The sequence below is a fragment of the Moschus berezovskii genome, chromosome 27, assembly GCF_049115385.1.
Source record: "Moschus berezovskii isolate FMDL1 chromosome 27, NW_MosBer_1.0, whole genome shotgun sequence".
In the NCBI taxonomy this organism is placed as follows: Eukaryota; Metazoa; Chordata; class Mammalia; order Artiodactyla; family Moschidae; genus Moschus; species Moschus berezovskii.
In genome coordinates this window covers 14,649,169-14,672,239 of record NC_142486.1, presented here as the reverse complement: position 1 = coordinate 14,672,239, position 23,071 = coordinate 14,649,169, and the positions used below count along the sequence as shown (strand labels likewise).

General features: G+C 41.2%; 1 protein-coding gene and 1 non-coding gene across 4 annotated transcripts; both read left to right on the top strand.

Moving 5' to 3' along the window:
• The first annotated feature begins 935 nt into the window (after window positions 1-935).
• ZNF713 (zinc finger protein 713) lies at window positions 936-23,027 on the top strand. 3 transcript variants are annotated; one of them, XM_088832979.1, is made up of 6 exons: window positions 936-1,123; window positions 4,686-5,129; window positions 6,815-6,900; window positions 14,581-14,707; window positions 15,313-15,405; window positions 19,146-23,027. In XM_088832979.1, exons 3-6 carry the CDS (start codon window positions 6,817-6,819, stop codon window positions 20,186-20,188), a joined length of 1,347 nt encoding a protein of 448 aa, XP_088689105.1. In that variant the 5' UTR covers window positions 936-1,123; window positions 4,686-5,129; window positions 6,815-6,816; the 3' UTR covers window positions 20,189-23,027. The 3 variants fall into 3 exon arrangements, with proteins under 3 accessions (XP_088689105.1, XP_055264800.2, XP_088689106.1); XM_055408825.2 differs by lacking the exon at window positions 4,686-5,129; XM_088832980.1 differs by lacking the exon at window positions 936-1,123 and having other exon boundaries at window positions 3,901-5,129.
• TRNAG-GCC (transfer RNA glycine (anticodon GCC)) lies at window positions 3,019-3,089 on the top strand. The gene has a single exon. It is a non-coding gene; the product is annotated as a tRNA-Gly (tRNA).
• Window positions 23,028-23,071: the final 44 nt, after the last annotated feature.

The following is a 23,071-nucleotide window of genomic DNA, read 5'->3' as shown; positions in this document are numbered from 1 at the left end:
TGGAGTCTTAACCACTGGACCACCAGGGAAGTACCCCTTTGCTCATTTTAAAATCTGGATGCCTCTTTGTTGTTGACTGACAGGAATTTTTTATTCATTCTGGACCTTAATCCCTTATCAGATAAATGATTTGCAAATATTTTGTGGGTTGTTTTTTCACTCTATTATTACTGTTCTTTGATGGACGGAAGTGTTAAATATTGAAGTCCAATTTATCCATTTTTTTCCTCTCTTGTTGCCTGTGCTTTCGATGCCATCTAAAAGAAATATTAATAACTGCCAAAAGAACATCGTGAAGCTTCACTCCTATGTTTTCTTCTAAGAGTGTTATAATTTTACCTCTCACATTTAGGCTTTTTGATCCGTTTTGAATTAATTTATGTATGTGCTGTTAAGTCTAAGGTCCAATTTTATTCCTTTGCATGTGCACATCCAGTTTTCCCAGCACTGTTCAAAAGTCTCTCCCTTCCCCGTTGCATGCCTGCATTAACAAATAAGCATTTGCAATCGAGTTTGGCGAATTCCAATTTTATCTCCGTTAAAAGAATTCCATTCTTCTCATCAGTATACTTGTATTATGTATTCAATCGTTATTACTATGTCTTTAGTTTCGTCCATATAAAATTGGGGAAGGGGCGGTATTTCAGCACTGAGGAGAGCGACGACTTGTGTGGTCACCTAGGGGACCGCGCGGCGCCCCCCGCTGGAGCTTCTGATCGTCAGGGGCTCTAGGAGGGTCCTGGGTCCTCTCCGAAGGCGCAATTCTGCGAGGCCGGGAGCGGGGGCCGGGGACCGGGCAGTCAGCGCGGCCCTGGTGAGAAGCCGACCGGGGGAAGCGGGCGGGAGTTCCCAGCCCGGCCTGTGGGAAGAGGTAGGGCCCGGCACCGCCGGCGCATGCGTACCGCCGAGCCGGAGCCAGCGCGGCGCGGCCGCCATTGCGGGGAGGCTGTCGTCAGAGCCTGGCTGGCCCCGGCGGCTGGTCCAGCCCCGGGGGCCCCGTCACCGGGCGTCATTGGCTCAGGCATCAGGGCCCTCATCACCCTCTCCCGCCTCGGTCGGGCGGGCGGCGGCGGCGGCGTCAGGGGGCGGAGCCGCCCGCGGCGCCCTTTGTCTGTGCAGGCGGGTGAGTGTGGCGCCCGCGGGCGGGTGGCGGGCGCGGGGGCTGGGCGGGCGGGGAGCCCTCGACTCCGAGCCCCGCAGGCGGCGCCCTCCGGCGTCTCCGACCCCCTGTTCCTCTTTCATGGGAAGGCCTCCCCAGTCCCAAGATTACAAACCTATTTTCCTCTAATATTTTCTGCAATTTATTTTTGTATAGGCGTGGGTGGGTATCATTTTTGGAAAGTTTTTCCCATCTCACGAGTATTAAGAGATTCACCTTTATTTTCGTCTAATACTTTTAAAGGATTTTTTTAATAATTTTTTTTTTACATTTTAATCTATTGGATATTAATTTTGTGATAACCTGTAAGATAGAAAAATGCCTTTTTCCCCAGTGATCTTGTCATCATCTCTTTCCCACTGAATTGAAAAGACATTTATCATCTATTCTACAGACGTTTGTATACTCACATCTGTTTCTAGCCTGTTACACTGCTCTCACAGTTTCTGCACTGATACCATTTTGTTTTAATATAAAATAAGTTTTAATATGTAGCAAAGCAGATCCCCATAATTGTGTCTTTTGATTTAATGAACTTTCTGTTTCTTTTACTTACTTTGAATTGTGGGAAATATTAAAGGTACAAAATTACCATTTTCCAAGAGACAGAATTGATCATGGCACTTAGTAGGTGCTCTTATTAAATGGAGAATATTGAAAGTCACTGTTGCTGAAAACTTTTGTATTCTTCCCTGACACCATCAGGATAAAGTTTTAGTTTCTTACCAGTGACTTCAAAGCCCTTTTCTTGCAGGGGGCAAGCATATTGTAAATTCATGGCTGCAGTCACCATCTGCAGTGATTTTGCTTGCTCCTTGGAAGAAAAACTGTGACAAACCTATACAGCGTGTTAAAAAGCAGAGACATTACTTTGCCAACAAAGGTCAGTGTAGTCAAAGCTGTGGTTTTCCAGTGGTCATGTCAGGATGTGAGAGGTGGACTATAAAGAAAGCTGAACGCTGAAGAATTGATGCTTTTGAACTGTGGTGTTGGAGAAGACTCTTGAGAGTCCCTTGGAATGCAAGGAGATCAAACCAGTCAATCCTAAAGGAAAGCAACCCTGAATATTCATTGGAAAGACTGATGCTGAAGGTGAAACTCCAATATTTTGGCCACCTGATACAAAGAGCCAACTCACTGGAAAATACCCTGATTCTGGGAAAGATTGAAGGCAGGAGGAGAAGGAGACTATAGAGGACAGAATGGTTAGATGGCATCCCCAATTTGATGGACTTGAGTTTGAGCAAACTCCTGGAGTTGGTGAAAGACAGGGAAACCTGGCATGCCACAGTCCATGGGGTTGCAGAGTTGGCCATGACTGAGCAACTGAACAACAGCAAAGCCCTTTATGACCTTAATATTGCATACGCTTTGCCTTCCGTCCTTGCTCTTTATGTTGTGGGCATACCAAACTGCCAGGACAGGACCCAGAACCCTCTGGGGAAAATGCATTAATTAAATTACATCAAAATTATATCAGAAAAGCCTATGTGCCAAATATTTTGAAAAATACTTGCTGTATTTGAAAAGAGCAAAGGGCTTAAAATTAGAGACATCAAATACTTGCAACATGTGTTAGAGAAAGTATCCGTAGTATGTAAAGAGACTTGTTGAAAAAAGAAAAGTGTGGGACTTCTCTGGTGATCCAGTAGCTGAGTCTGCTCTCCCAATGCAGGGGGCCCTAGTTCAACCCCTGGTCAGGGAATTAGATCCCACATGCCACAGCTGAAGACCCCACATGCCGCAACTAAGACCCAGCATAGCCAAATAAATAATAAAGGTGAAAATCTTAACTTTAAAAAAAAAAGTGGACAAAGGATACACACAGGCAATTTATAGATGAATTACAGGAAACCGGTGCATGGGTGGTTCAGTGGTAGAATTCTCGCCTGCCACGCGGGAGGCCCGGGTTCGTTTCCCGGCCCATGCAGCCGCAGCGTACCCTTTTGGGCTTCCCTGGTGGCTCAGAGGTTAAAGCGTCTGCCTCCAATGCGGGAGACCCGGGTTCGATCCTTGGGTCGGGAAGATCCCCTGGAGAAGGAAACGGTAACCCACTCCAGTATTTTTTCCTGGAGAATCCCATGGACGGAGAAGCCTGGTAGGCTACAGTCCACGGGGTCGCATAGAGTCGGACACGACTGAGCGACGAAGCGGAACGGAATAAACAAAGTGCTTAACCTCATAAGTAATTATAGAATGCAAATAAAGACAAAGATACTTTTCACCCTTTAGACTGGGAAAGTATATCAGTATTGGTGCTAACAAAGTGTTGAGGCAAATGCAGAGGGGCAGGGCCCCAGTTGTACAATGGAGGAAGTATTTTGAGTGGCAGTATGACTACGCTTAGTAAAATGTTAAGTGAGTTCACTCTGTGGCTCAGAAATTCTATTCTAAGAACTGTCCTGCTGAAATACTTGCACAGGTGCACAGGGATGTGTGTACAAAGATGTTCAGTACAATATTGTTTGTAATTTGAGAAAGGGATACCACTTAAATGCTAACTATGAGTGTGGTTAAATGTATTGTGGAAGATCTGTACAGTGCAATATTGTGCTGTTATAAAAGTAGAATAAAGTAGTTTGTTAGGAAGTTAATAAAAGGAAAGATCTTTACGATCAGCATTTCCAAAGGTGTGTTTTATGGAACCCTATTCCCATCAGATGCCATAAAAAATACTCTCAAACTAACTATATTTGTATACAGTGTATAATATACTTGAAATATTCCTCATTCCCTTGGGTTCATAGGAGGAGAAACCTGTCTTCCTAACATGGTTAGTGCAGTTTTTGTTGTTGTGAATATATGGTTTTCAGGTGATTGGGTTTGAAACCCCAAGACATTCTTGTAAATTAAACGTGTCTCTTCATTCCATGGGACCTTTTTAGAGTTTTTGCTTGATAAAATAAGGACCTGATCCTTAAGTGCTTGTAAATTATTCTTGAAAGCTCTCTATTAGTGAAAACTGGTTGTAAAATGTTAGATTCCTGACATGTCTTGGCTTGAGTGGCTTCTTTCTCTAACAGGGCCATTCCATTGGAACCACTGTTTCCTTTATTTCTTCCTATTACTTCTCAGAAATTTTATTCTTTGTTTCAATCAGTAGTTTTTGAGAGTTTTTCAGGTCAAGTTTTGTGAACAGAGAACAAATATATTCTCCTGATTATTAACAGATCAATACATTTCGTTCTGTTATTGGTCCTGGTGAAATGCCTGTTTTTTTCTTCTTTCTGAGGAGAAAGCCACTCTATTTGAAAGTCTTTCTGTGGGAAAGGACCACCTGTTTTCTGTTCCGAGGAGAGGGTGGGAGAGGACTAAGGCTAAATTTGTTGTAGTTCCTGCTTCTGTATCTCTCTGCTCTTTGAGAAATTCTAAAACTGCTTTTTTGATTGTTTTAATGAATTTCACCTCCTGCGATGCTCTGTCTTTATCAATGAATAGTGTGCACGTCTCTTTTTAGACTCCATAGGTCTCTAGGGGACCAACACTGCTGGAGTTCTTCTGCTGACTCTGATGCATCTCATTACAGGTGCTCAGCCTGAAATTGTATCTCTCAAGATCTCTGCCGGGAGGCAGATTCGAATATCATAGTGACGTATGTATGTGTAGGATTGATGCCTTTAGCGAAAAACAACAACAACAGTGTAATAGCCAACTTCAGGAACGTCCACATCTCAACTGTACATGAACAAGGCAAGATCCTGAGAGTGGCTGCCCTGGGAAGCAGAAATCACTCTCATGGATATCCACGGGCTCCTGACCCTCTCATGAGAGCAGGCACCTTTAATACCTGGGACTGGCTGTTGCCTTTAAGGCACTGGAAAATCAGCCTTCAGGGACTGACAGGGCTGCTGAAGCTGTTAGAACTGGTGTGTCTCCTGACTGTCGTGCCCGAAGAGAATAAGGCTTTGGTGACATTACAGCTGAAGGACTGCAAAGAGGTGCAGTCATCCTCGTGGAGGACTGAATCCAGGTACTCAAAAAGGAAGGTGAACATTCTGAAAAATGAAAAGAGTGAAATCTCCTTTCTGTATTGGAAGGGTCATCTTTTTAATAATTGTTAATGTTTATTTTTTATTTATTTGTTTATTTTTGGCTGTGCTGGGTTTTCCTTTGCTGTGTGCAGGCTTTCTCTAGTTGCAGCGAGCAGGGGCTACTCTCTAGTTGCGGTGCGTGGGCTTCTCATTGCGGTGGCTTCTGCTGTTGCAGAGCAGAGGCTCTCCAGTGCACAGGCTTCAGTAGTTGCGGCATGTGGGCTCAGTAGTTGCAGCTCATGGGCTCTAGAGCACAGGCTCAGTAATTGTGGTGCACGGGCTTAGCTGCCCCACGGCGTGTGGGATCTTCCTGGATCGGGGATCAAACCTGTGTTTCTTGCATTAACAGGGGGATTCTTTACCAATGAGCCAGCAGGGAAGGCGTAGAAGGATCATCTATTTTTTTTTAATTGTTTTTTGAAATTAATTTATTTTTTAATTGAAGGATAATTGCTTTATAGAATTTTGTTGTTTTCTGTCAGACATCACCATGAATCAGCCATAGATGTACATATGTCTCTTCCTTCTTGGACCTCCCTCCCGTCTCCCTCCCCATCCTACCCCTCTAGGTTGATACAGAGCCAATGTCTGAGTTCCCTGAGACATACAGGAAATTCCCATTGCCTATCTATTTCACATATGGTAATGTAAGTTTCCGTGGCACTCCCTCCATACATCTCACCCTCTCCTCCCCTTTCCCCATGTCCGTAAGTCTATTCTCTATGTCTGTTTCTCCACTGCTGCCTTGCAAACAAATTCATCAGTACCATCTCTCTAGATTCCATGTATACGTGTTAGTATGTGATATTTATCTTTCTGTTTCTGACTTACTTCACTCTGTATAATAGGCTCTAGGTTCATCCACCTCATTAGAACTGACTCAAATGCATTCCTTTTTATGGCTGAGTAATATTCCATGTGTATATGCAACACATACACTTCTTTATCCATTCATCTCTTGATGGACATCTAGGTTGCTTCCATGTTCTAGCTATTGTAAACAGTGCTGCAATGAACATAGGGTACATGTTCATTGTACACGTACCTGTCTTTTTCAATATTTGTTTCCTCATGGTATATGCCTAGGAGTGGAATAGAAGGATCATCTTGAAGAGAGTAGAGGAGATGCCTGGACTTTGAGTTTAGGGATGAGTTTATGCCCTTAAGAGTAAGAATAACTCCTCCACATATGTTCTCTGGATCACATCATCTCAGTGGTTCTCGTCTGCCACTTGGAATCATTTGGGACTTCAGAATTTAAAATGCTGTTGCCCAGGTTCACCTGAGATTGTTAAATCCAAATTTCAGGGAAGAGAGGATGAGCACTGGCTTCTTTTCAAAATCTGCCCCCAAGTGAGTCAGCTAGTGCTGAAAACCAGTGAGCACCCCTGAGCCTCCCATATGTCACAACAAGTGGAGTTGTACCACAGAGGAGACACAGCCATACTTTAAATTCCTCAGTGTAATAGAGGAACAAGAATGTCACAGTTACGTCACCCAGCCTTTAGGCTTATGTCTTAGAGGACTTCTCTCTAAACCATCTGCCATCCTGATACAAGACAAAAGGTGCAAGATTTAGGTGCAGCTTTAATATCATTCCTTGACAAGGTTCTTCTTTTTGCAGGAATGCCCTCTCAGAATGCCATACTTTCCCAAGAAGGAATTACAGAGAAGGAAATGAATGTTGGATCACAGACAGTCATGTCTCAGGCAAGTTCAGTTTTGTTTGTTTTTTTTTAATAATTTTATTTTTTGTTTTTTGGGGTTTTTTTTTTTTTTTTTTGGCTGTGTTAGGTCTTTGTTGCTGTGGGGGCTCTTCTCCAGTTGTGGCAAGTGGGAGCTACTCTCTAGGTGAGGTGTGCTGGCTGCTCATTGCGATGGCTTCTCTTATCGCCAAGCATGGGCTCTAGGGAACACGGGCTCTGTAGTTGCAGCTCCCAGGCTCTAGAGCACAGGCTCAGTAGTTGCGGTGCACAGACTTAGTTGCTCCGAGGCATGTGGGATCTTCCCAGATCGGGAATCAAACCCATGTCACCAGGGAAGCCCCAGGTAAGTTGTTTTCCTCTCCTCTGAAATGCCATGGTGGTTCGCAGAATGTAGGTACTTTTATTTTTCAATTCTCGGAAGAACTAAGCCCCGCAAGTCCAAAGCCCTTGAGATTCTTGTGACAGATGTGACATATCTGTATGTGGTGTTTCCCACTCACCTTCCGTACCTCTTTATAGCTCTTCTCTCCTTCAGCATTTTTATCAGCTTGTAGATTGATGTCTGTGCTGGATGCTGTAAAGGCAACACATGAAGCCGTAGACTATCTTTTAATAGTGCATGTGTGCGTGCTCAATCGTGTCTGACTCTTTGTGACCCCATGGACTGTAGCCCACCAGGGTCCTCTGTCCATGGAATTTTCCAGGCAAGAATACTGGAGTGGGTTGCCATTTCCTACTCCAAGGGATCTTCCTGACCCAGAGAACAAACCCACATCTCCTGCATTTTCTGTATCGGCAGGCGGATTCTTTAAATCACCCTTCCCTTAAACAGCTCACTAGAATTTAAACACTTGCCATTCAGTCTTCAAACAATGAATGATGCCCATGTCACTGACCACTTGGAGGTAATGGAATTATTAATATACCTGAGGACCTCTGCTGCCGCAAATTAACGTCACAAATTAAGCCAGCCTCAGCATCAGTCCTTCCAGTGGATATTCAGGACTGATTTCTTTTAGGATTGACTGATTTGATCTCCTTGCTGTCCAAGGGACTCTCAGGAAAGTCTTCTCAAGCGCCACAGTTAGAAGGCATCAGTTCTTCAGCACTTAACATTCTTTATGGTCCAACTCTCACATCTGCTCATGACTATTGGAAAAACCATAGTTTTGATTCTGTGGACCTTAGTCAGTGAAGTGATGTCTTTGCTTTTTAGTATGGTGTCTAGGTTTGTCATAGCTTTTCTTCCAAAGAACAAGCGTTGTTTAATAGCATATTCTATAATTTACTCAGTCATCATCTTTATTGTTTATTTTCCCCTGCTGAAGTTTCATAAAGGAAGAGAATTTTAGTCTCTCTTGTTCACTAGTATATCTCAAGCCCTATAGGTGGCACATAGGAAGCACTGAATAAATATTTGTTGAACAAATAGGAATTTTGCATATGATAAAGGTCACATCTCAAACCAGTGGTGAAAAGATGATTTATTCAGTAATCGATGATATTTCTGTGGAGCCATGTAGAAAAAGGTAAAGTTGAATCCATACCTCATGCTTTACATCAGAACAGTCTACAAATTGATCAGATATTTAAATATGAAAAACTAAGCTGCAAAAGTTACACAAGAAAATAATTTGGGAATTCCTTTATAACTTACAACTGAGAATCCAGAAGCTGTAAAAGAAAAGATTGATGAGAAAGAGAGAGGGACAGGAAAGAGAGAGAGAGAGCCAGCTGAGCAAAGGGCAGAAGATAGAAAGGAAAAGATTCTTTTCAGAACCATAAAGGGCCTCCAGGAGAGTTAGAAGGGCCCTAAAGGACCTTTCCGGAGAAGGCAATGGCAAGCCACTCCAGTACTATTGCCTAGAAAATCCCATGGATGGAGGAGCCTGGTAGGCTATAGTCCGTGGGGTCGCTAAGGGTCGGACACGACTGAGCGACTTCACTTTCACTTTTCACTTTCACACATTGGAGAAGGAAATGGCAACCCACTCCAGTGTTCTTGCCTGGAGAATCCCAGGGACGGGGGAGCCTGATGGGCTTCCGTCTATGGGGTCGCACAGAGTCGGACACGACTGAAGTGACTTAGCAGTAGCAGCAGCAAAGGACCTTTCACAGGACTTAAAGGATAATAAGGAAAATCTTGTCCTGAGCTAAACAAAGGGGACACTTGAAGAAAGAATTTTGGTCAACATTGTCACCTTCAGTAACAAGAAAAATAGGAACTATATTTAATGGACTCAATGATATATTTAAGGAGATTTTCAGGTAGAAGATTAAAAGTACCAGCTGTCAGCTTCTGGCTGGTTAAAGTAAAATGTGAGAGGAAAAGATAAACTAGATAACTGTTACATATAAAGGAAGCAGACATGAAAATATGCTCAACATCGCTAATCATCAGGGAAATGCAAATCAAAACCACAGTGCACTGTCTCCTCACACCTGTCAGAAAGGCTGTCATCAAAAAGAACAGAAATAACAAATTTTGGCAAGGATGTAGAGGAAAGAGAACCCTCATACACTGTTAGTGGCAATGTATATTGGTGCAGCCACTATGGTAAACAGTATGGAGGTTTCTCAAAAAACTAAGAATAGAACTATCACATGACCCAGCAGTTCTACTCTTGGGTATATACCCCCCAAAAAAACTAAAACACAAATTGAGACAGATACATGAACCCCAGTGTTCAAAGAGGCGTTATTTACAGTTGCCAAGACATGGGAGCAACCTCAGTGTCAATGAAGAGATGAATGGATAAGGATGTGGTGTATGTATACAATGAAATTACTCCTCAGTCATAAAAAAAGAATGAAATTTTGCTATTTGCAGCAACATGGATGAACTTGGAGGGCATTATTCTCAGTGACATAAGTCAGAGAAAGACAAATACTGTATGATATCACTTTTATGTGAAATCTGAAAAATACAACAAACTAGTGAATAAAACAGAAAAGAAGCTGACTTGCAGATCTAGAGAGCAAACTAGTGAGAACCAGTGGGGAGAAAGACTGGGGGAGGGGCAATACAAGAAGTAGGGGATTAAGAGGTATAAACTATTATGTATAAAATAAGCTACAAGAATCTGCAACACAGGGAATATAGCCAATATTTTATAATAACTATAAATGGAGTATAACCTTTAAAATTCATGAATCACTATATTGAACACCTTTAACTTATGACAGGGAGGCCTGGCGTGCTGTGATTCATGGGGTCGCGGAGAGTCAGACACGACTGAGCGACTGAACTGAACTGAACTTATATAATATTGTACATCAACAGTATTTCAGTTTTTTAAAACATCAAAAAGTATATATATAAAGGAGCCAGAAATTACTGAGTTTGAAAATAAAACTGTTTCTCATTTACATCTCTCAACATGTGCCTAGCTCAGCTACATTATAGAATTCATGCTGTTTACTTGAATGGGAGTGTCTATAGAAGTTATTTCTATGAGTTTCCCACCACTTTGAGTTTGTGAAGGATAGAGGGTGGGGCCAAATACCTATTTCTTCAGCTCACAGAAAGGAAAATAGAAAGCTTTCAAGGAACCGTACCTGAGGGACTATGCTCCAAGAGCCTCATCTGCCTGTGGACCTGGTATAGATAAGATCCCAGACTTCAAATTGATGCTGTAATGGGATGAAACATGAGGTCTTGGGGAAGATTAGTGAAATTTGCATGAAAAAGGGATGTGAATATTTACCTTCAGAGGGTAAACAGTAGCAGGTTGTATTTTCTGAAAATGGCATAATTTCTCCCATTCCATAGACTCATCTTATACTGATTTAACTACTCTATCAGGAGAGGTGTGATTGTGTTCCTTCCCCTTGGATCTGGCTTGTGATTGTGGTGGAACTGAAGCCACGTGACTCTTGAGGCTGGATGAAGAAAGGTGGTTCTCTTGGGAATTTTGCATTTGGCATTCAGCTACTATGCCATGAGGAAGCCCAGGCAGCCTGTAGACAGGCTTATATGGAGAGGACCGAAGGCACCTGGCCAAGCTCCCAGCTTTCAGCCATCACCGACTTGCCAGCCACAGGAAAAAGCCTCTTAAAAGTGAATCTTACAGCCCAAAGTTGAGCCTCCCAGCTGAAACAAAATGGAACAAAGATGAGCTACTCCAGCTGAATCCTGCCCATGTTACAGATTCTGTGAATAAAATAAATGATTGTTATTGTCTTGAGCCACTAAATTTGGAGGTGGTTTGTTATATAGCAATTGATACCACCCCTCCTGAGGTCAGCTTGACAATATGTATCAAAATTGCAGATTCATATACTCCTTTGCCAGACATCTTGTGGGGAATGGATTCTAGAGATAGACTTATATACAATAGCAAAATAATATACTTTCAAGATAATTCATTGCAGCGAGATTTATAGTAACAAGACAGTAGAAAATAGCTAAAATGTCTGTTAGTAGACTAGTTACATAAATTGTGGGACATTCACACAATACCACACAGCTATAAAAAAAGGAGGAGGAACAAATCTATGAACTGATGTGGAGGGATTTCCAGTATAAAGTGTTCAGTGAAAAAAATCAGAAGCAAAAGATTACCTATAATGTGCTACTTTGTACAAGAAAGAAGAGAAAACGAAAATTTATAAATGTATCAAATGCTTGTTTGAGGGAAAAGAGACATTGGAAGGATAAACTTGCATCTAATGAGATTGGTTACTTGTAGGACTTAGATGGAAAAGGGGTGAAAAAGAGGGAATGGAGGTGGGCAGTATGCAAGGAGAGCTTAAAATAGAAAATAAACAGAAATAAGTGAGCCAACCTGTATTTCAAATTACTGATATAACTACGCTGAAAAGGAGTTAACTTTTGAAACTAAATCATTATGTGTACTCTATGTCCTCAGGCTAAAAGCAAAACAATTCTCAATACTGAACTCTCATTTGTAGGCTTGTTCTGTGCAGAGGCATGTTTCCTGGTAGCTCAGCTGGTGAAGAATCTGCCAGCAATGCAGGAGACGCCAGTTGGATTCCTGGGTCAGGAAGATCCCCTGGAGAAGGGATAGATAGGCTACCACTCCAGTATTCTTGGGCTTCCCTGGTGGCTCAAACTGTGAAGAGTCTGCCTGCAATGCTGGAGACCTGGGTGCTGTCTCTGGGTTGGGAAGATCCCCTGGAGGGAGGGCAAGCAACCCACTCCAGTGTTCTTGCCTGGAGAATCCCCATGAACAGAGCAGCCTGGTGGGCTACAGTCCTTGGGGTTTCAAAGAGTCGGACACAACTGAGCGGCTAAGCACAGCACATGTGTTAGCAATACCAAAATCACTTTCTTTACAATCTAGGATTGAGCAAATAAGTAAACACATTGTCCATAATTTTGTTGTTACTGTTTAGTCACTCAGTTCAGTTCAGTCGTATCTGACTCTTTGCGACCCCATGGACTGCAGCACGCCAGACTTTCCTGTCCATCAGCAACTGCCGGAGCTTGCTCAAATTCATGTCCATCGAGTCGGTGATGCCATCCAACAATCTCATCCTCTGTCATCCCCTTCTCCTCCTGCCTTAAGTCTTTCCCAGCATCAGGGTCTTTTCCAGTGAGTCAGTTCTTCGCGTCAGGTAGCCAAAGTATTGGAGCTTCAGCTTCAGCATCAGTCCTTCCAAAGGATATTCAGGACTGATTTCCTTTAGGATTGACTGATTGGATCTCCTTGCAGTTCAAGGGACTCTCAAGAGTCTTCTCCAACACCACAGTTCAAAAGCATCAGTTCTTCAGTGCTCAGCTTTCTTTATGGTCCAACTCTTACATCTATACACGACTACTGGAAAAACCATAGCTTTGACTAGATGGGGGCTTCCCTGATAGCTCAGTTGGTAAAGAGTCTGCCTGCAATGCAGGAAACCCTAGTTTGACTCCTGCGTTGGGAAGATCCGCTGAAAGGAATGGCCACTCACTCCAGTATTCTTATCTGGAGAATTCCATGGACTGTATAGTTCATGGGGTTGCAAAAAGTCGGACACAACTGAGTGACTTTCACTTTTCACATTGACTAGATGGATCTTTGTCAGCAAAGTAATGTGCCTTGTCATAGCATTTCTTCCAAGGAGCAAGCATCTTTTAATTTCATGGCTGCAGTCACCATCTGCAGTGATTTTGGAGCCCAAGAAAGTAAAGTCTCTCACTGTCTCCATTATTTCCCCATCTGTTTGCCATGAAGTGACGGGACAGGATGCCATGATCTTAGTTTTTTAAATGTTAGGTTTTAAGCCAGCTTTTTCACTCTCCTCTTTCACTTTCATCAAGAGGCTCTTTAGTTCCTGTTCGCTTTCTGCCATTAGGGTGGTATCATCTGCATATCTGAGAATATTGATATTTTTCTTGCAGTCTTGATTCAAGCTTGTGCTTCATCCAGCCTGGCATTTCACATGATGTGCTCTGCATTTATGTTAAATAAACAGGGTGACAATATACAGCCTTGATGTACTCCTTTCCCAATTTGGAACCAGGCCATTGTTCCATGTCCAGTTCTCACTGTTGCTTCTTGACCTGCGTACAGATTTCTCAGGAGGCAAGTAAGGGGGTCTGGTATTCCCATCTCTTGAAGAATTTTCCAGTTTATTGTGATCCACAGAGTCAAAGGCTTTCACGTAGTCAGTGAAGCAAAAGTAGATGTTTTTCTGGAATTCTCTTGACGGGAATTATAAGATAAGAGAGATATGGGTCAGAGAAGGGAATTACAGATATGAGAAGAGAGGATAGAATGAACCCTGCTATGTTGGATTAGATTTAGAGGTATCAGTATGGACCCATGTTTGTTTGTTTTTTAACCAGTTGATCTCTTGACCCATGGGTTTTAATATATATCGCTAAACACAGGGTTGTATAAGGAATTGTGTGTGTATACACAGATGTTTTTCTGGAATTCTCTTGCTTTTTCTATGATCCAACGGATGTTGGCAATTTGATGTTTAGTCACTCGGTTGTATCCAACTCTTTTATGACCCCATGGACTTCAGCCCACCAGGCTTCACTGTCCATAGGATTTCCCAGGCAGAAATAATGGAGTGAGATGCTTTGCCCTCCTCCAGGGGATCTTCCCAACCCAGGGATCAAACCCACATCTCCTGCATTACAGGCAGATTCTTTACTGCTGAGCCACCTGGGTAAGATAAGCCAGGTTTCTCATGGTCAGAGAAGGGAATTATAGATATGAGAAGATAGAATGAACCCTGCTATGTTAGATTAGATTTAGAGATATCAGTATGGACCCATGGCGTTTTGTTTTTTTAAACTAGTCACTCTCTTGACCTGTGGGTTTAATAAATATCAGTAAATACAGGGTTGGATATGGAGTTGTGTGTGTATATGTACATCATTGTATGTATTCCCCTCTTTCCTAGATACGATCCCTGAGAGGGCCTAGAAGAAATGGTACTCCAGTAGCACTGGATACAGCTAGTGCCCAGATCTTGGGGTCTAAGTGCCATTTTTCATTAAAGGGAACCAGGCATAGCACTTAAGGAGTTGACCAACAGAGCAGAACATGACAGACTGCTTCGCTGTATCAGCTGGGGAAGCAGAGCAGCTCGGTATTTTACCACTGGAAGAAATTAGGGATCCTTTGTCTACTGCACCACCTTTGACTCTTCCCTTCAGGGCCCCTGTAAAGGAGAAAAAAAAAAAAGGTTTCTGGCTGAGCAGGGATATACTTGAATGTTTCAGGAATCACTGACATTCCAGGACGTGGCTGTGGACTTCACTAGAGAAGAGTGGGACCAGCTGTACCCTGCTCAGAAGAACCTCTACCGAGACGTGATGCTGGAAAACTATAGGAATCTGGTTGCACTGGGTAAGGAGGGCATCTCTGTAAGTCATGTCTGATTCTTTGGGACCCCATGGACTTCGGCATGCCAGACTCCTCTTTCCTTTACTGTCTCCCAGGGTTTTCTCAAATTCATATCCACTGAGTCAGTGATGCTGTCTAACCATCTCATCTTCTGTCACCCCCTTCTCCCTTTCTTTTTGGTCTTTCCCAACATCAGGGTCTTTTCCAGTGAATCAGCTCTTCTCATCAGGTGCCTATAGTATTGGAGCTTCAGCTTCAGCAGTAGCAGTCATTCCAGTGGATATTCTGGGTTGATTTCCTTTAGGATTGACTGGTTTGATCTCCTTGCAGTCCAGGAGATTCTCAAGAGTCTTCTTCAGCACCACAGTTAGAAAGCATGAGGCCAGGATGGAAGAAAGCCAATCAGTTGTGGAGAAAAGAGACCTTTGTTTCCTCCTTTCTCCTCTGGTGAAATGTGTTGACTTTGAGATGGGTAGCTTTATTTTGCTGCCTCAGAAGCCTACCCTTTCCAAATCCAAAGACCCGAAAGATAAAAAAGTTTGGAAATGAGTTCTGAGATTTTTGTTCCCTGTGTAAAATTCTAAGATACACATTTTCCTCTTGAACAGGGCATCAACTGTATAAGCCAGAGGTGATCACTCAGTTGGAGCAGGAGGAGCGGTGGATGATGGGAAGAGTCAGCCCACCAAACACTCATCCAGGTGAGAAGAGAGCATTTGAGTATTTGTGACTTAGTGAAGGAAAATAGTCACTTTTGAAATACTTATTGGAGTGTGCTCCGAACATCTCCCTCTGGGACTTAAAGGATATCAAGGCATTTTTAATGGGTTTGGTCCTTGGGGTGGGACGATCCCCTGGAGAAGGAAATGGAAACCCACTCCAGTATTCTTGCCTGGGAAATCTCATGGACAGAGGAGCCTGGCAGGCTACAGTCCATGGGGTCTGAAAGAGTTGGACACGACTTAGCTACTAAATAGCAGCCTCAGCAGAGGCCTTTAAAAAATTTCAGTTCATATTTGACATTTTTCCAAAGTAGAAATGACTGGGTTTTTTTTTCTGATTAAACAGATAAAATATATATATACTTACTATTTTAAAAATTTGCAGAACACAAAAATTATTTTGAAAGTTTTAGTTTGTTCATAAATACCTTGATATTGCAAATCTCCACAAAGCACTTTCTTACTATTTTTTTGTTTCTACATCCTTTCCGGATTCTTTAAATCTTTTTCTTTTCCATACCAAAAACCCTCTACCATTTTTACCTATTTTTCATTATTTTTTTTCTTTTTATTATCAAACATGTTAAAGTTGTCTAAAACCCATAGCCTTGCTTCTCAGTCTCTTGTTCACCTTTGTGATAGGATCCCTGTCATACCTATGTTACTAAAATTTTTTTCTTGGAGATTACCACTAACTTCCTTCCAGTCAAGTCCAGTGGCTAAAACAAACCACCATTATCATGTTCTATGATCAGGTTGCATTTGACTGTGTTGACTTGACTCTTGAAAATTGTCTCTCACCTTGGCTTTCACACCATTCTTTCCTCTTGTAGCCTCTCTCCTGTCTCCCAACCTGTTCTTTTTTTTAAATTTATTTATTTTTAATAAGTTAGCAGGGGTAAAACAAGGGTGATTGCTTTAATAAAGCAAGGGTAATTGCTTTACAACATTGTGTTGGTTTCTGCCATACATCAACATGAATCTATCATAGGTATCCTATCTGCTCTTTTAAATACCTTTTCTCATTCCTTATTCTTCTAAAGGCACATATTTCTTATGGACTTGGTGTTCATTCTACAGTACTGTATTTTAAGTAGCTTCTCTATGTCATTTTTCCATTTCTACATTTCTAGCCTCAGTATTTCATGTACATTCTCTTCCCAGAGTTTAGATTATATTTTTGTTTATGAATGTCATACTGTCATTTTAATCAAGTATTTGAAACCCTGGACATATTGACTCTCTACTCCTTTAAACCATCCTGCTAAATATGAGACTTCTTGACCAAAAAAAAAAAATCCAAAACCCCCTAATCTTAGCTGCCTTATGTGGGCATAACCACCTATGGTGCTCTGCCTGGTTATATCAGGAAACAGTGGACTGATGGGTATGTGCCAGATACCGAGTCATTAAGCCAGGTTAACGTCTCTCATCTTGATTCCTTGCTCAGACACCTTGTTTCATCATTTGGACTTGGTTTTCTGTCATTCAAACTTGAGCTTTCTGAAGCTGACTCTGACTCAGTTGTCTTTCTTGCTTTTAGTGCTTTCGATTATCTTAGGTAGGAAAACTTATTCCTTTTTCAGCCTCATTGGACCTAAATTTTTAGCCTGACAGGTGTTGCACCCCAGCACTCTAAACCCTGTTTAGAGGCTGATAATTAAAGCAGTTTGTCAAGAACCCCTAGCACTTTTCCTGACAATGATGAGTAACATTATTTCCACAAACCTTCCTATCCTGGACCTGGAGAATAGGAAACTAAAGAAGGAAAATGAAAAACTCCCTTTTCAGGCAAATTGCCAATGTAGGTGCCCACACAGAAACCTGAACTGTTCTTTCCCATATGCTGCCATGTGAAGGAGCCATACTATCTCCCATTATGTCCCTACCCAAAGACTCCCAACTTGAGAAAATAATTACTACACTCAAGAAAATTTCCAGGTAATTCCCTGGCAGCTCAGTGCTTAGGACTCAGTGCTTTCCCTGACAGGGCCCAGGTTTGGAATTTAAGATACTACAAGCTGTGCAGCATGATAGAAAAGAAATTTCTAGACTTCATTATCAGCTGTACCCGGGTGGTCAAGGCTTTTGGTCCACAGATGAGGTTGAAAAAGTGGTTTCTTTTTATCCTCCTTGTCAGGGCAGGCAGCCTAGAAGTGTCCTCCAAGGAGACTGCTTGCATTCTTGCATTTCCCTGTGAGACACAATCAGTTGTTTATCTTACAAGGATGTGGTAAATGTTTCTGTTGATGGAGGAACTGAGATAGAATGGTCTGGCTTGTGCAACCTCATTCTAGTGTGCCCTCTGGGGTATTGCTTGTCTCATTGTCTTTGACATTAGCTGATGTCTATTTACTATCTAGAAATTCTCTTCCTAGCTAAGGTGAGACATGGGAAATGTCTGATGGATCTAGTAATGAAAAGGTTAGGAATGATATTAACGAGAGAAGTGACAGGGGAGTAATTAGCAAAACAGTCATTTTGTAGATGCTGAGTAAACAGGAGGTTAAAAAAAAAAAAGTAGAGCTAGTAGTTGGACTTCTCTAACAGTCCAGTGGTTAAGACTCCACACTTCCACTCAAGGGGGTGTGGGTTTGATCCCTGGTCAGGGAACTAAGGTCCCACATGCTGCTGGTATAGCCAAAAACTAAAAAACAGTACAGCTAGTACATATATGGTATTTCTTACAAGAAGCTCAAATGAGAAGGTGAAGCAGAAAAAGAGGGTGACTGCTAGACTAGAAAGAAAGTGAAAGTGGCTCAGTTGTATCCAACTCTTTGCCACCCCATGGACTGTTCAGTTCAGTTCAGTTCTGTACAGTCCATGAAATTCCCCAAGCCTGAATACTGGAGTGGGTAGCCATTTCCTTCTCCAGGGGATCTTCCCAACCCAGGGATTGAACCCAGGTCTCCCACATTGCAGGCAGATTATTTACTGGATGAACCAGGTAGCTAGACTAGAAGGCAGTGTCAAAACAGGATCAATCTAAGCAAGAATGATTCCAGCTTGTTTAAAGTGCTGAATGGAAGGGGTCAGGGAGAGTGTAAGTAGAAAATAGAAAAGATGGGGCAGGGTTCTAAAAAAATGGGAGTGGGATTAGAGACAAGGAGATTAGGGTAACCTCCACTTGCTGCATGGGCTACAGTTCATGGGGTTGAAAGGAGTTGGACACAACTCAGCAAGGAATAACAATACTTGCCACAGCTGGAAAAAGCCCACATGCAGCAATGAAGACCCAGCACAGCCAAAAATTTAGTATTAGTTTTATCATTTTAAACAAAAGTTTAAAATAGGAAGAAATACTTTTGAAATAAACAGATAGTGGGCACTACAATAGAATAATTCACAGTTGAGATTGAGAAGGTCCTGGACTTGGCCCTGTGTTCTCTAAATACAGTCTTTTCTGTCTCCCACCTCTGAGCACAGACTTTCTTCTGATATTTCTTATTCTCCTTCCCGTTTTCTCCCAATTATGTATATTCCTGATGGATCTCTTCTTTTTATGATTACCAGTCATATTTTAAAATTTCTCCCTGCTCACTGCTTCTTGTCATCCTCTTATAGACTTTCCCCTTGTTACATGGTGTTATTTCAAAACTTTCAATGCCACGTTTTTGTTGTCTGCACTACTGTCAGTTTCATTTGGTGATTTACTATGCTACAATTTCTTTTTCAAACAGAGAATACTGAAGTGTTTATATGTTCTGAATTTCTTTTAGATGGGGAGAATAGACCAGAAATTAAAAAATCAAACCATAATATTTCTGATGAAAATGGAACCCATGATATGATGATGGAGAGACTAACAGGAGACAGTTTCTGGTACTCCATCTTAGGTGGACTCTGGGATTTTGATTACCAGTTAGAATTCAACCAAGAAAACCAGCAGAAATACTTAGGACAAGTATCTTTTACCCACAAAAAGATCACACAGGAGAGAGGCCTTGAATGTAGTAGATTTGGGGAAACCTATAATCTGAACTCAAACCTTCTTATGCAACAGAGAATTCCTTCGATGAAAATACCCCTTAATTCTGACACACAAGGAAATAGCATCAAACGTAATTCAGACCTGATTTACTATCAGGGAAACTACGTAAGAGAGAATCCTTATGAATATAATGAGTGTGGAAAAATCTTCAATCAACATCTTCTTCTTACCAGCCATATTCATACTGAAGGGAAACACAGTGAATGCAGGAAGGCCTTCAGCCAGAACTCATCTCTTGCTCAACCTCAGATGGTCCTCACGGGAGAGAAACCGTATAAGTGTGATGAATGTGGGAAAAGATTCAGCCAGAGAATACACCTTACTCAACATCAGAGAATTCACACGGGAGAGAAACCTTTTATATGCAACGAGTGTGGGAAAGCCTTTCGTCAGCATTCATCCTTTACTCAGCATCTGAGAATTCATACTGGAGAGAAGCCCTATAAGTGTAATCAGTGTGGTAAAGCCTTTAGCCGGATCACATCCCTTACTGAACATCATAGACTTCACACGGGAGAAAAACCTTACGAATGTAGTTTTTGTGGGAAAGCCTTCAGCCAGAGGACACATCTTAATCAGCATGAGAGAACTCACACAGGAGAGAAACCTTATAAATGTAATGAATGTGAAAAAGCCTTCAGCCAGAGTGCACACCTTAATCAACATAGGAAAATCCACACTCGGGAGAAATTGTGTGAATATAATAACTGTGAGAAAATCTTAAGCCACAGTCCTTCCCTTACTCCACAGCACGTAACTCAGAATTTTTAGCTTTGTCCTGATGGGGGTGGTGGGGGTGGTAAGGGAATCATATGAATATATAAATATAGGAAAATTTGGGTTAGACCTTTTCATCCTGTTCAATATCAGATTATTCATAGTGGGGAGAAAGCTTATAAATAAACTTTCAATGCATAGAAGCCAAATAAATTTAGACCTTAAATTTAGCATATTATATTCCCAGGAGAAGTTATACATAGTGAAAATAATTTATTTTATAAACAAGATTATATTAGGAGTTATGTTCCAAACTTTTTTTAATGACCAGAAATCCTGAAGACAATGACCTATCATTATTCCCTTGTGATTTTTATAGCATACAGTTTTTAAATTATATAAACATTAATTCATTGAGGCTATTGTGTAGTATAACTAGTCACATAAACTTGAAATAAACAGAAAAGAGCAATATTTCTCAAACTTAAGTCATTTGTGTGGATCCTTTACCAATTTTATCATACTTAATGTTTACTTAATATTTTTCTTTAATAGGACTCAGGATTTTTAGCCTTGTCCTAGGAAATATTATTTATGGAGATTGTGAGTTTTATATGCTAATTATATTCTAATTTCCATCAAAATAAATATATAATTTTGAAGTTGAAAATATTCATTGGTGTACCATCTAAGTCTTCTGTACCATCATTTGAGAAGCCATGTGATAGGATATGGCAGTAATAATATTATTTTTTAGGAATCCTTGCATTATTTTCATCAAACAGGTCCTGGGATCTCTAAGATGAGTCTTAGAGGAGACTGAGGGTCATATTGATGAACTTTGAAAAGTGATTCAGAGAAATCTACTTTTCTATCCTGTTATTCTAGCTTTAAATTTCCCTACTATGGCAAATGTAGATTTTTGAATCAAAATTGTTATTTCTGTTACATTTGCAGGTTTAAATAGAGAGGAGGTTTTATTTTATACTGACAGGGACTTTATAAAAATCCCTTCACCTCTCTGCATCACTGTGGAAGTCAGAAGTAAGGGCTGTACCAGAGGTTGAGCGGTGGTGCCACCCTGAGGCAAAGAACCAGGAAAGAGCCTTATTGGTTTATATAAACAACTACGGATGTGTAAGGCCTTCCCAGGTAGCTCAGGGAAAAAGAATCTGCCTGCCAATGCAGGAGCTGTGGGTTCAATCCCTGGGTTGGGAAGATCCCCTGGAGAAGGGAATGGCTACCCACTCCAGTATTCTTGCCTGGAGAATTCCATGGAGAGAGGAGCCTGGTGGGCTACAGTTCATAGGGTCAAAAAGAGTCAGAGGTGATTGAGCACACGTGCAAGTAAGTGTTACTAGTTTGTTTAATAATTCACTTTATTTATTGAAGTATATTTATGTACCACCTTTTTCCAAAAGGAATTTAAGGTGGTTAAATTTTATGATCACTGCCTTGTTTGACAGAAATCGCAGTTTGATGTTACAAAGCATTGTAAATATAAACCGTCATAAACCATGAATAGCTACATCTAGGGAGCTGCTTGTTTCTGGGCTTTCTGTTTTTCTCTTGGTCTTCTCAGTCTTGGCCGAAGAAGCTGTGAGACCAAGTTGGAACTCAGTCCCCTTGCTTTCTTTTTTTTTTTTCTTTTTCTTTTTTTTCCTTCCCCAGTCCCCTTGCTTTCTCACCTTTCTTCTAACATATCTCCTAGCTCAAGACTTCCCCATTTATTTATTCCTGTGAAGGACTAGATATCATAGGCCTTAAGTCAAAGCTGGAATGATGTAAATTTTCTAAAAAAATTAAAATACTAAAAACCAAGAAAGTAATGAAATGATTTCATTTCATCGTGGAAGTTAAACTTTTCAAGTATATTTTTGTCCCACACATCAGTGGATGAAATAGTTAATAAAACCCTGAGATACTGGAGTGAGGGAGGATTTCTAGTAATATCTTATGTTTAAATACCTGTGTAATGGAGATCAATTTTCAAGACAGAGAAGTTCTGAAAGTGTCTCTTCACCAAAGGGAGTGACATGTAAGATTTATTTGCCCTAAAGAGGCAGAGTATAGAGCTCTCAGGTTTCAGGAAGAGAGAGTGAGGCAAGATGAAGTCTCAGACAGCAGAGGTATAGGTTAAAAGAAGTAATGATTAATTACAGTTGGTGAAGCCTTTGATCAAAGTATGCAACCAAGAAAAAAAAAACCTGAATAATCCACAAAGAGTGCTAAAGGCTTCAACAGCGTGCAGTGTATCTCACACAGGGAAAGAAGGAGAGCAGTACAGGGTTTTCAGAAGAAGATAAGCAGAATTTGGACAATTTCAGAAAAGAGGAGTCTGAACTGAAGGAGACCAGTCGGCCATGGATTTTTACCAATTCTTCATAAAATTAGAATCTATGATCTATCCTTAGGGTCATAAATGATTATGCTTATGTTCACCATACAGTAAATTATGTCATTCTGGTGTGAATTCATTCTCATGTTCTTTGTTACCTTCAACATGTTCTAATTTAAGTGAATCCTAAATATATTTATTACATAGAAATTCTAGGGAGTCATAGGAGTGGTTTACTCAGAAACCTAACGTTATGACTTATTTCTGTCTAGGAGGGCAAGAGGAGGGAATTACATATGTTAATTCATTTGGTCCATCCAACTAGGTGATGTTGCTTTCTTTTATGGAAAAAGATATTGAAGCTTAGACATGATAATAAGCGATAATTATTCCGAGTTTCTCAGACTGGAATGTCACTAGAAAATGGATTGTCTTACTCCTAATCCAGTGGATAAAAATAGTGCCTGGAACAGTGTTTTATAGCACTCTGAAAACATTTGATAAATGTATTAAATTTAATAAAGTGAATTGCTGCTCAATACCAAAATTCGTATGACTCTCTTTCTCAGAATCTCAGAGTAAAAAGGATTATCATGTTG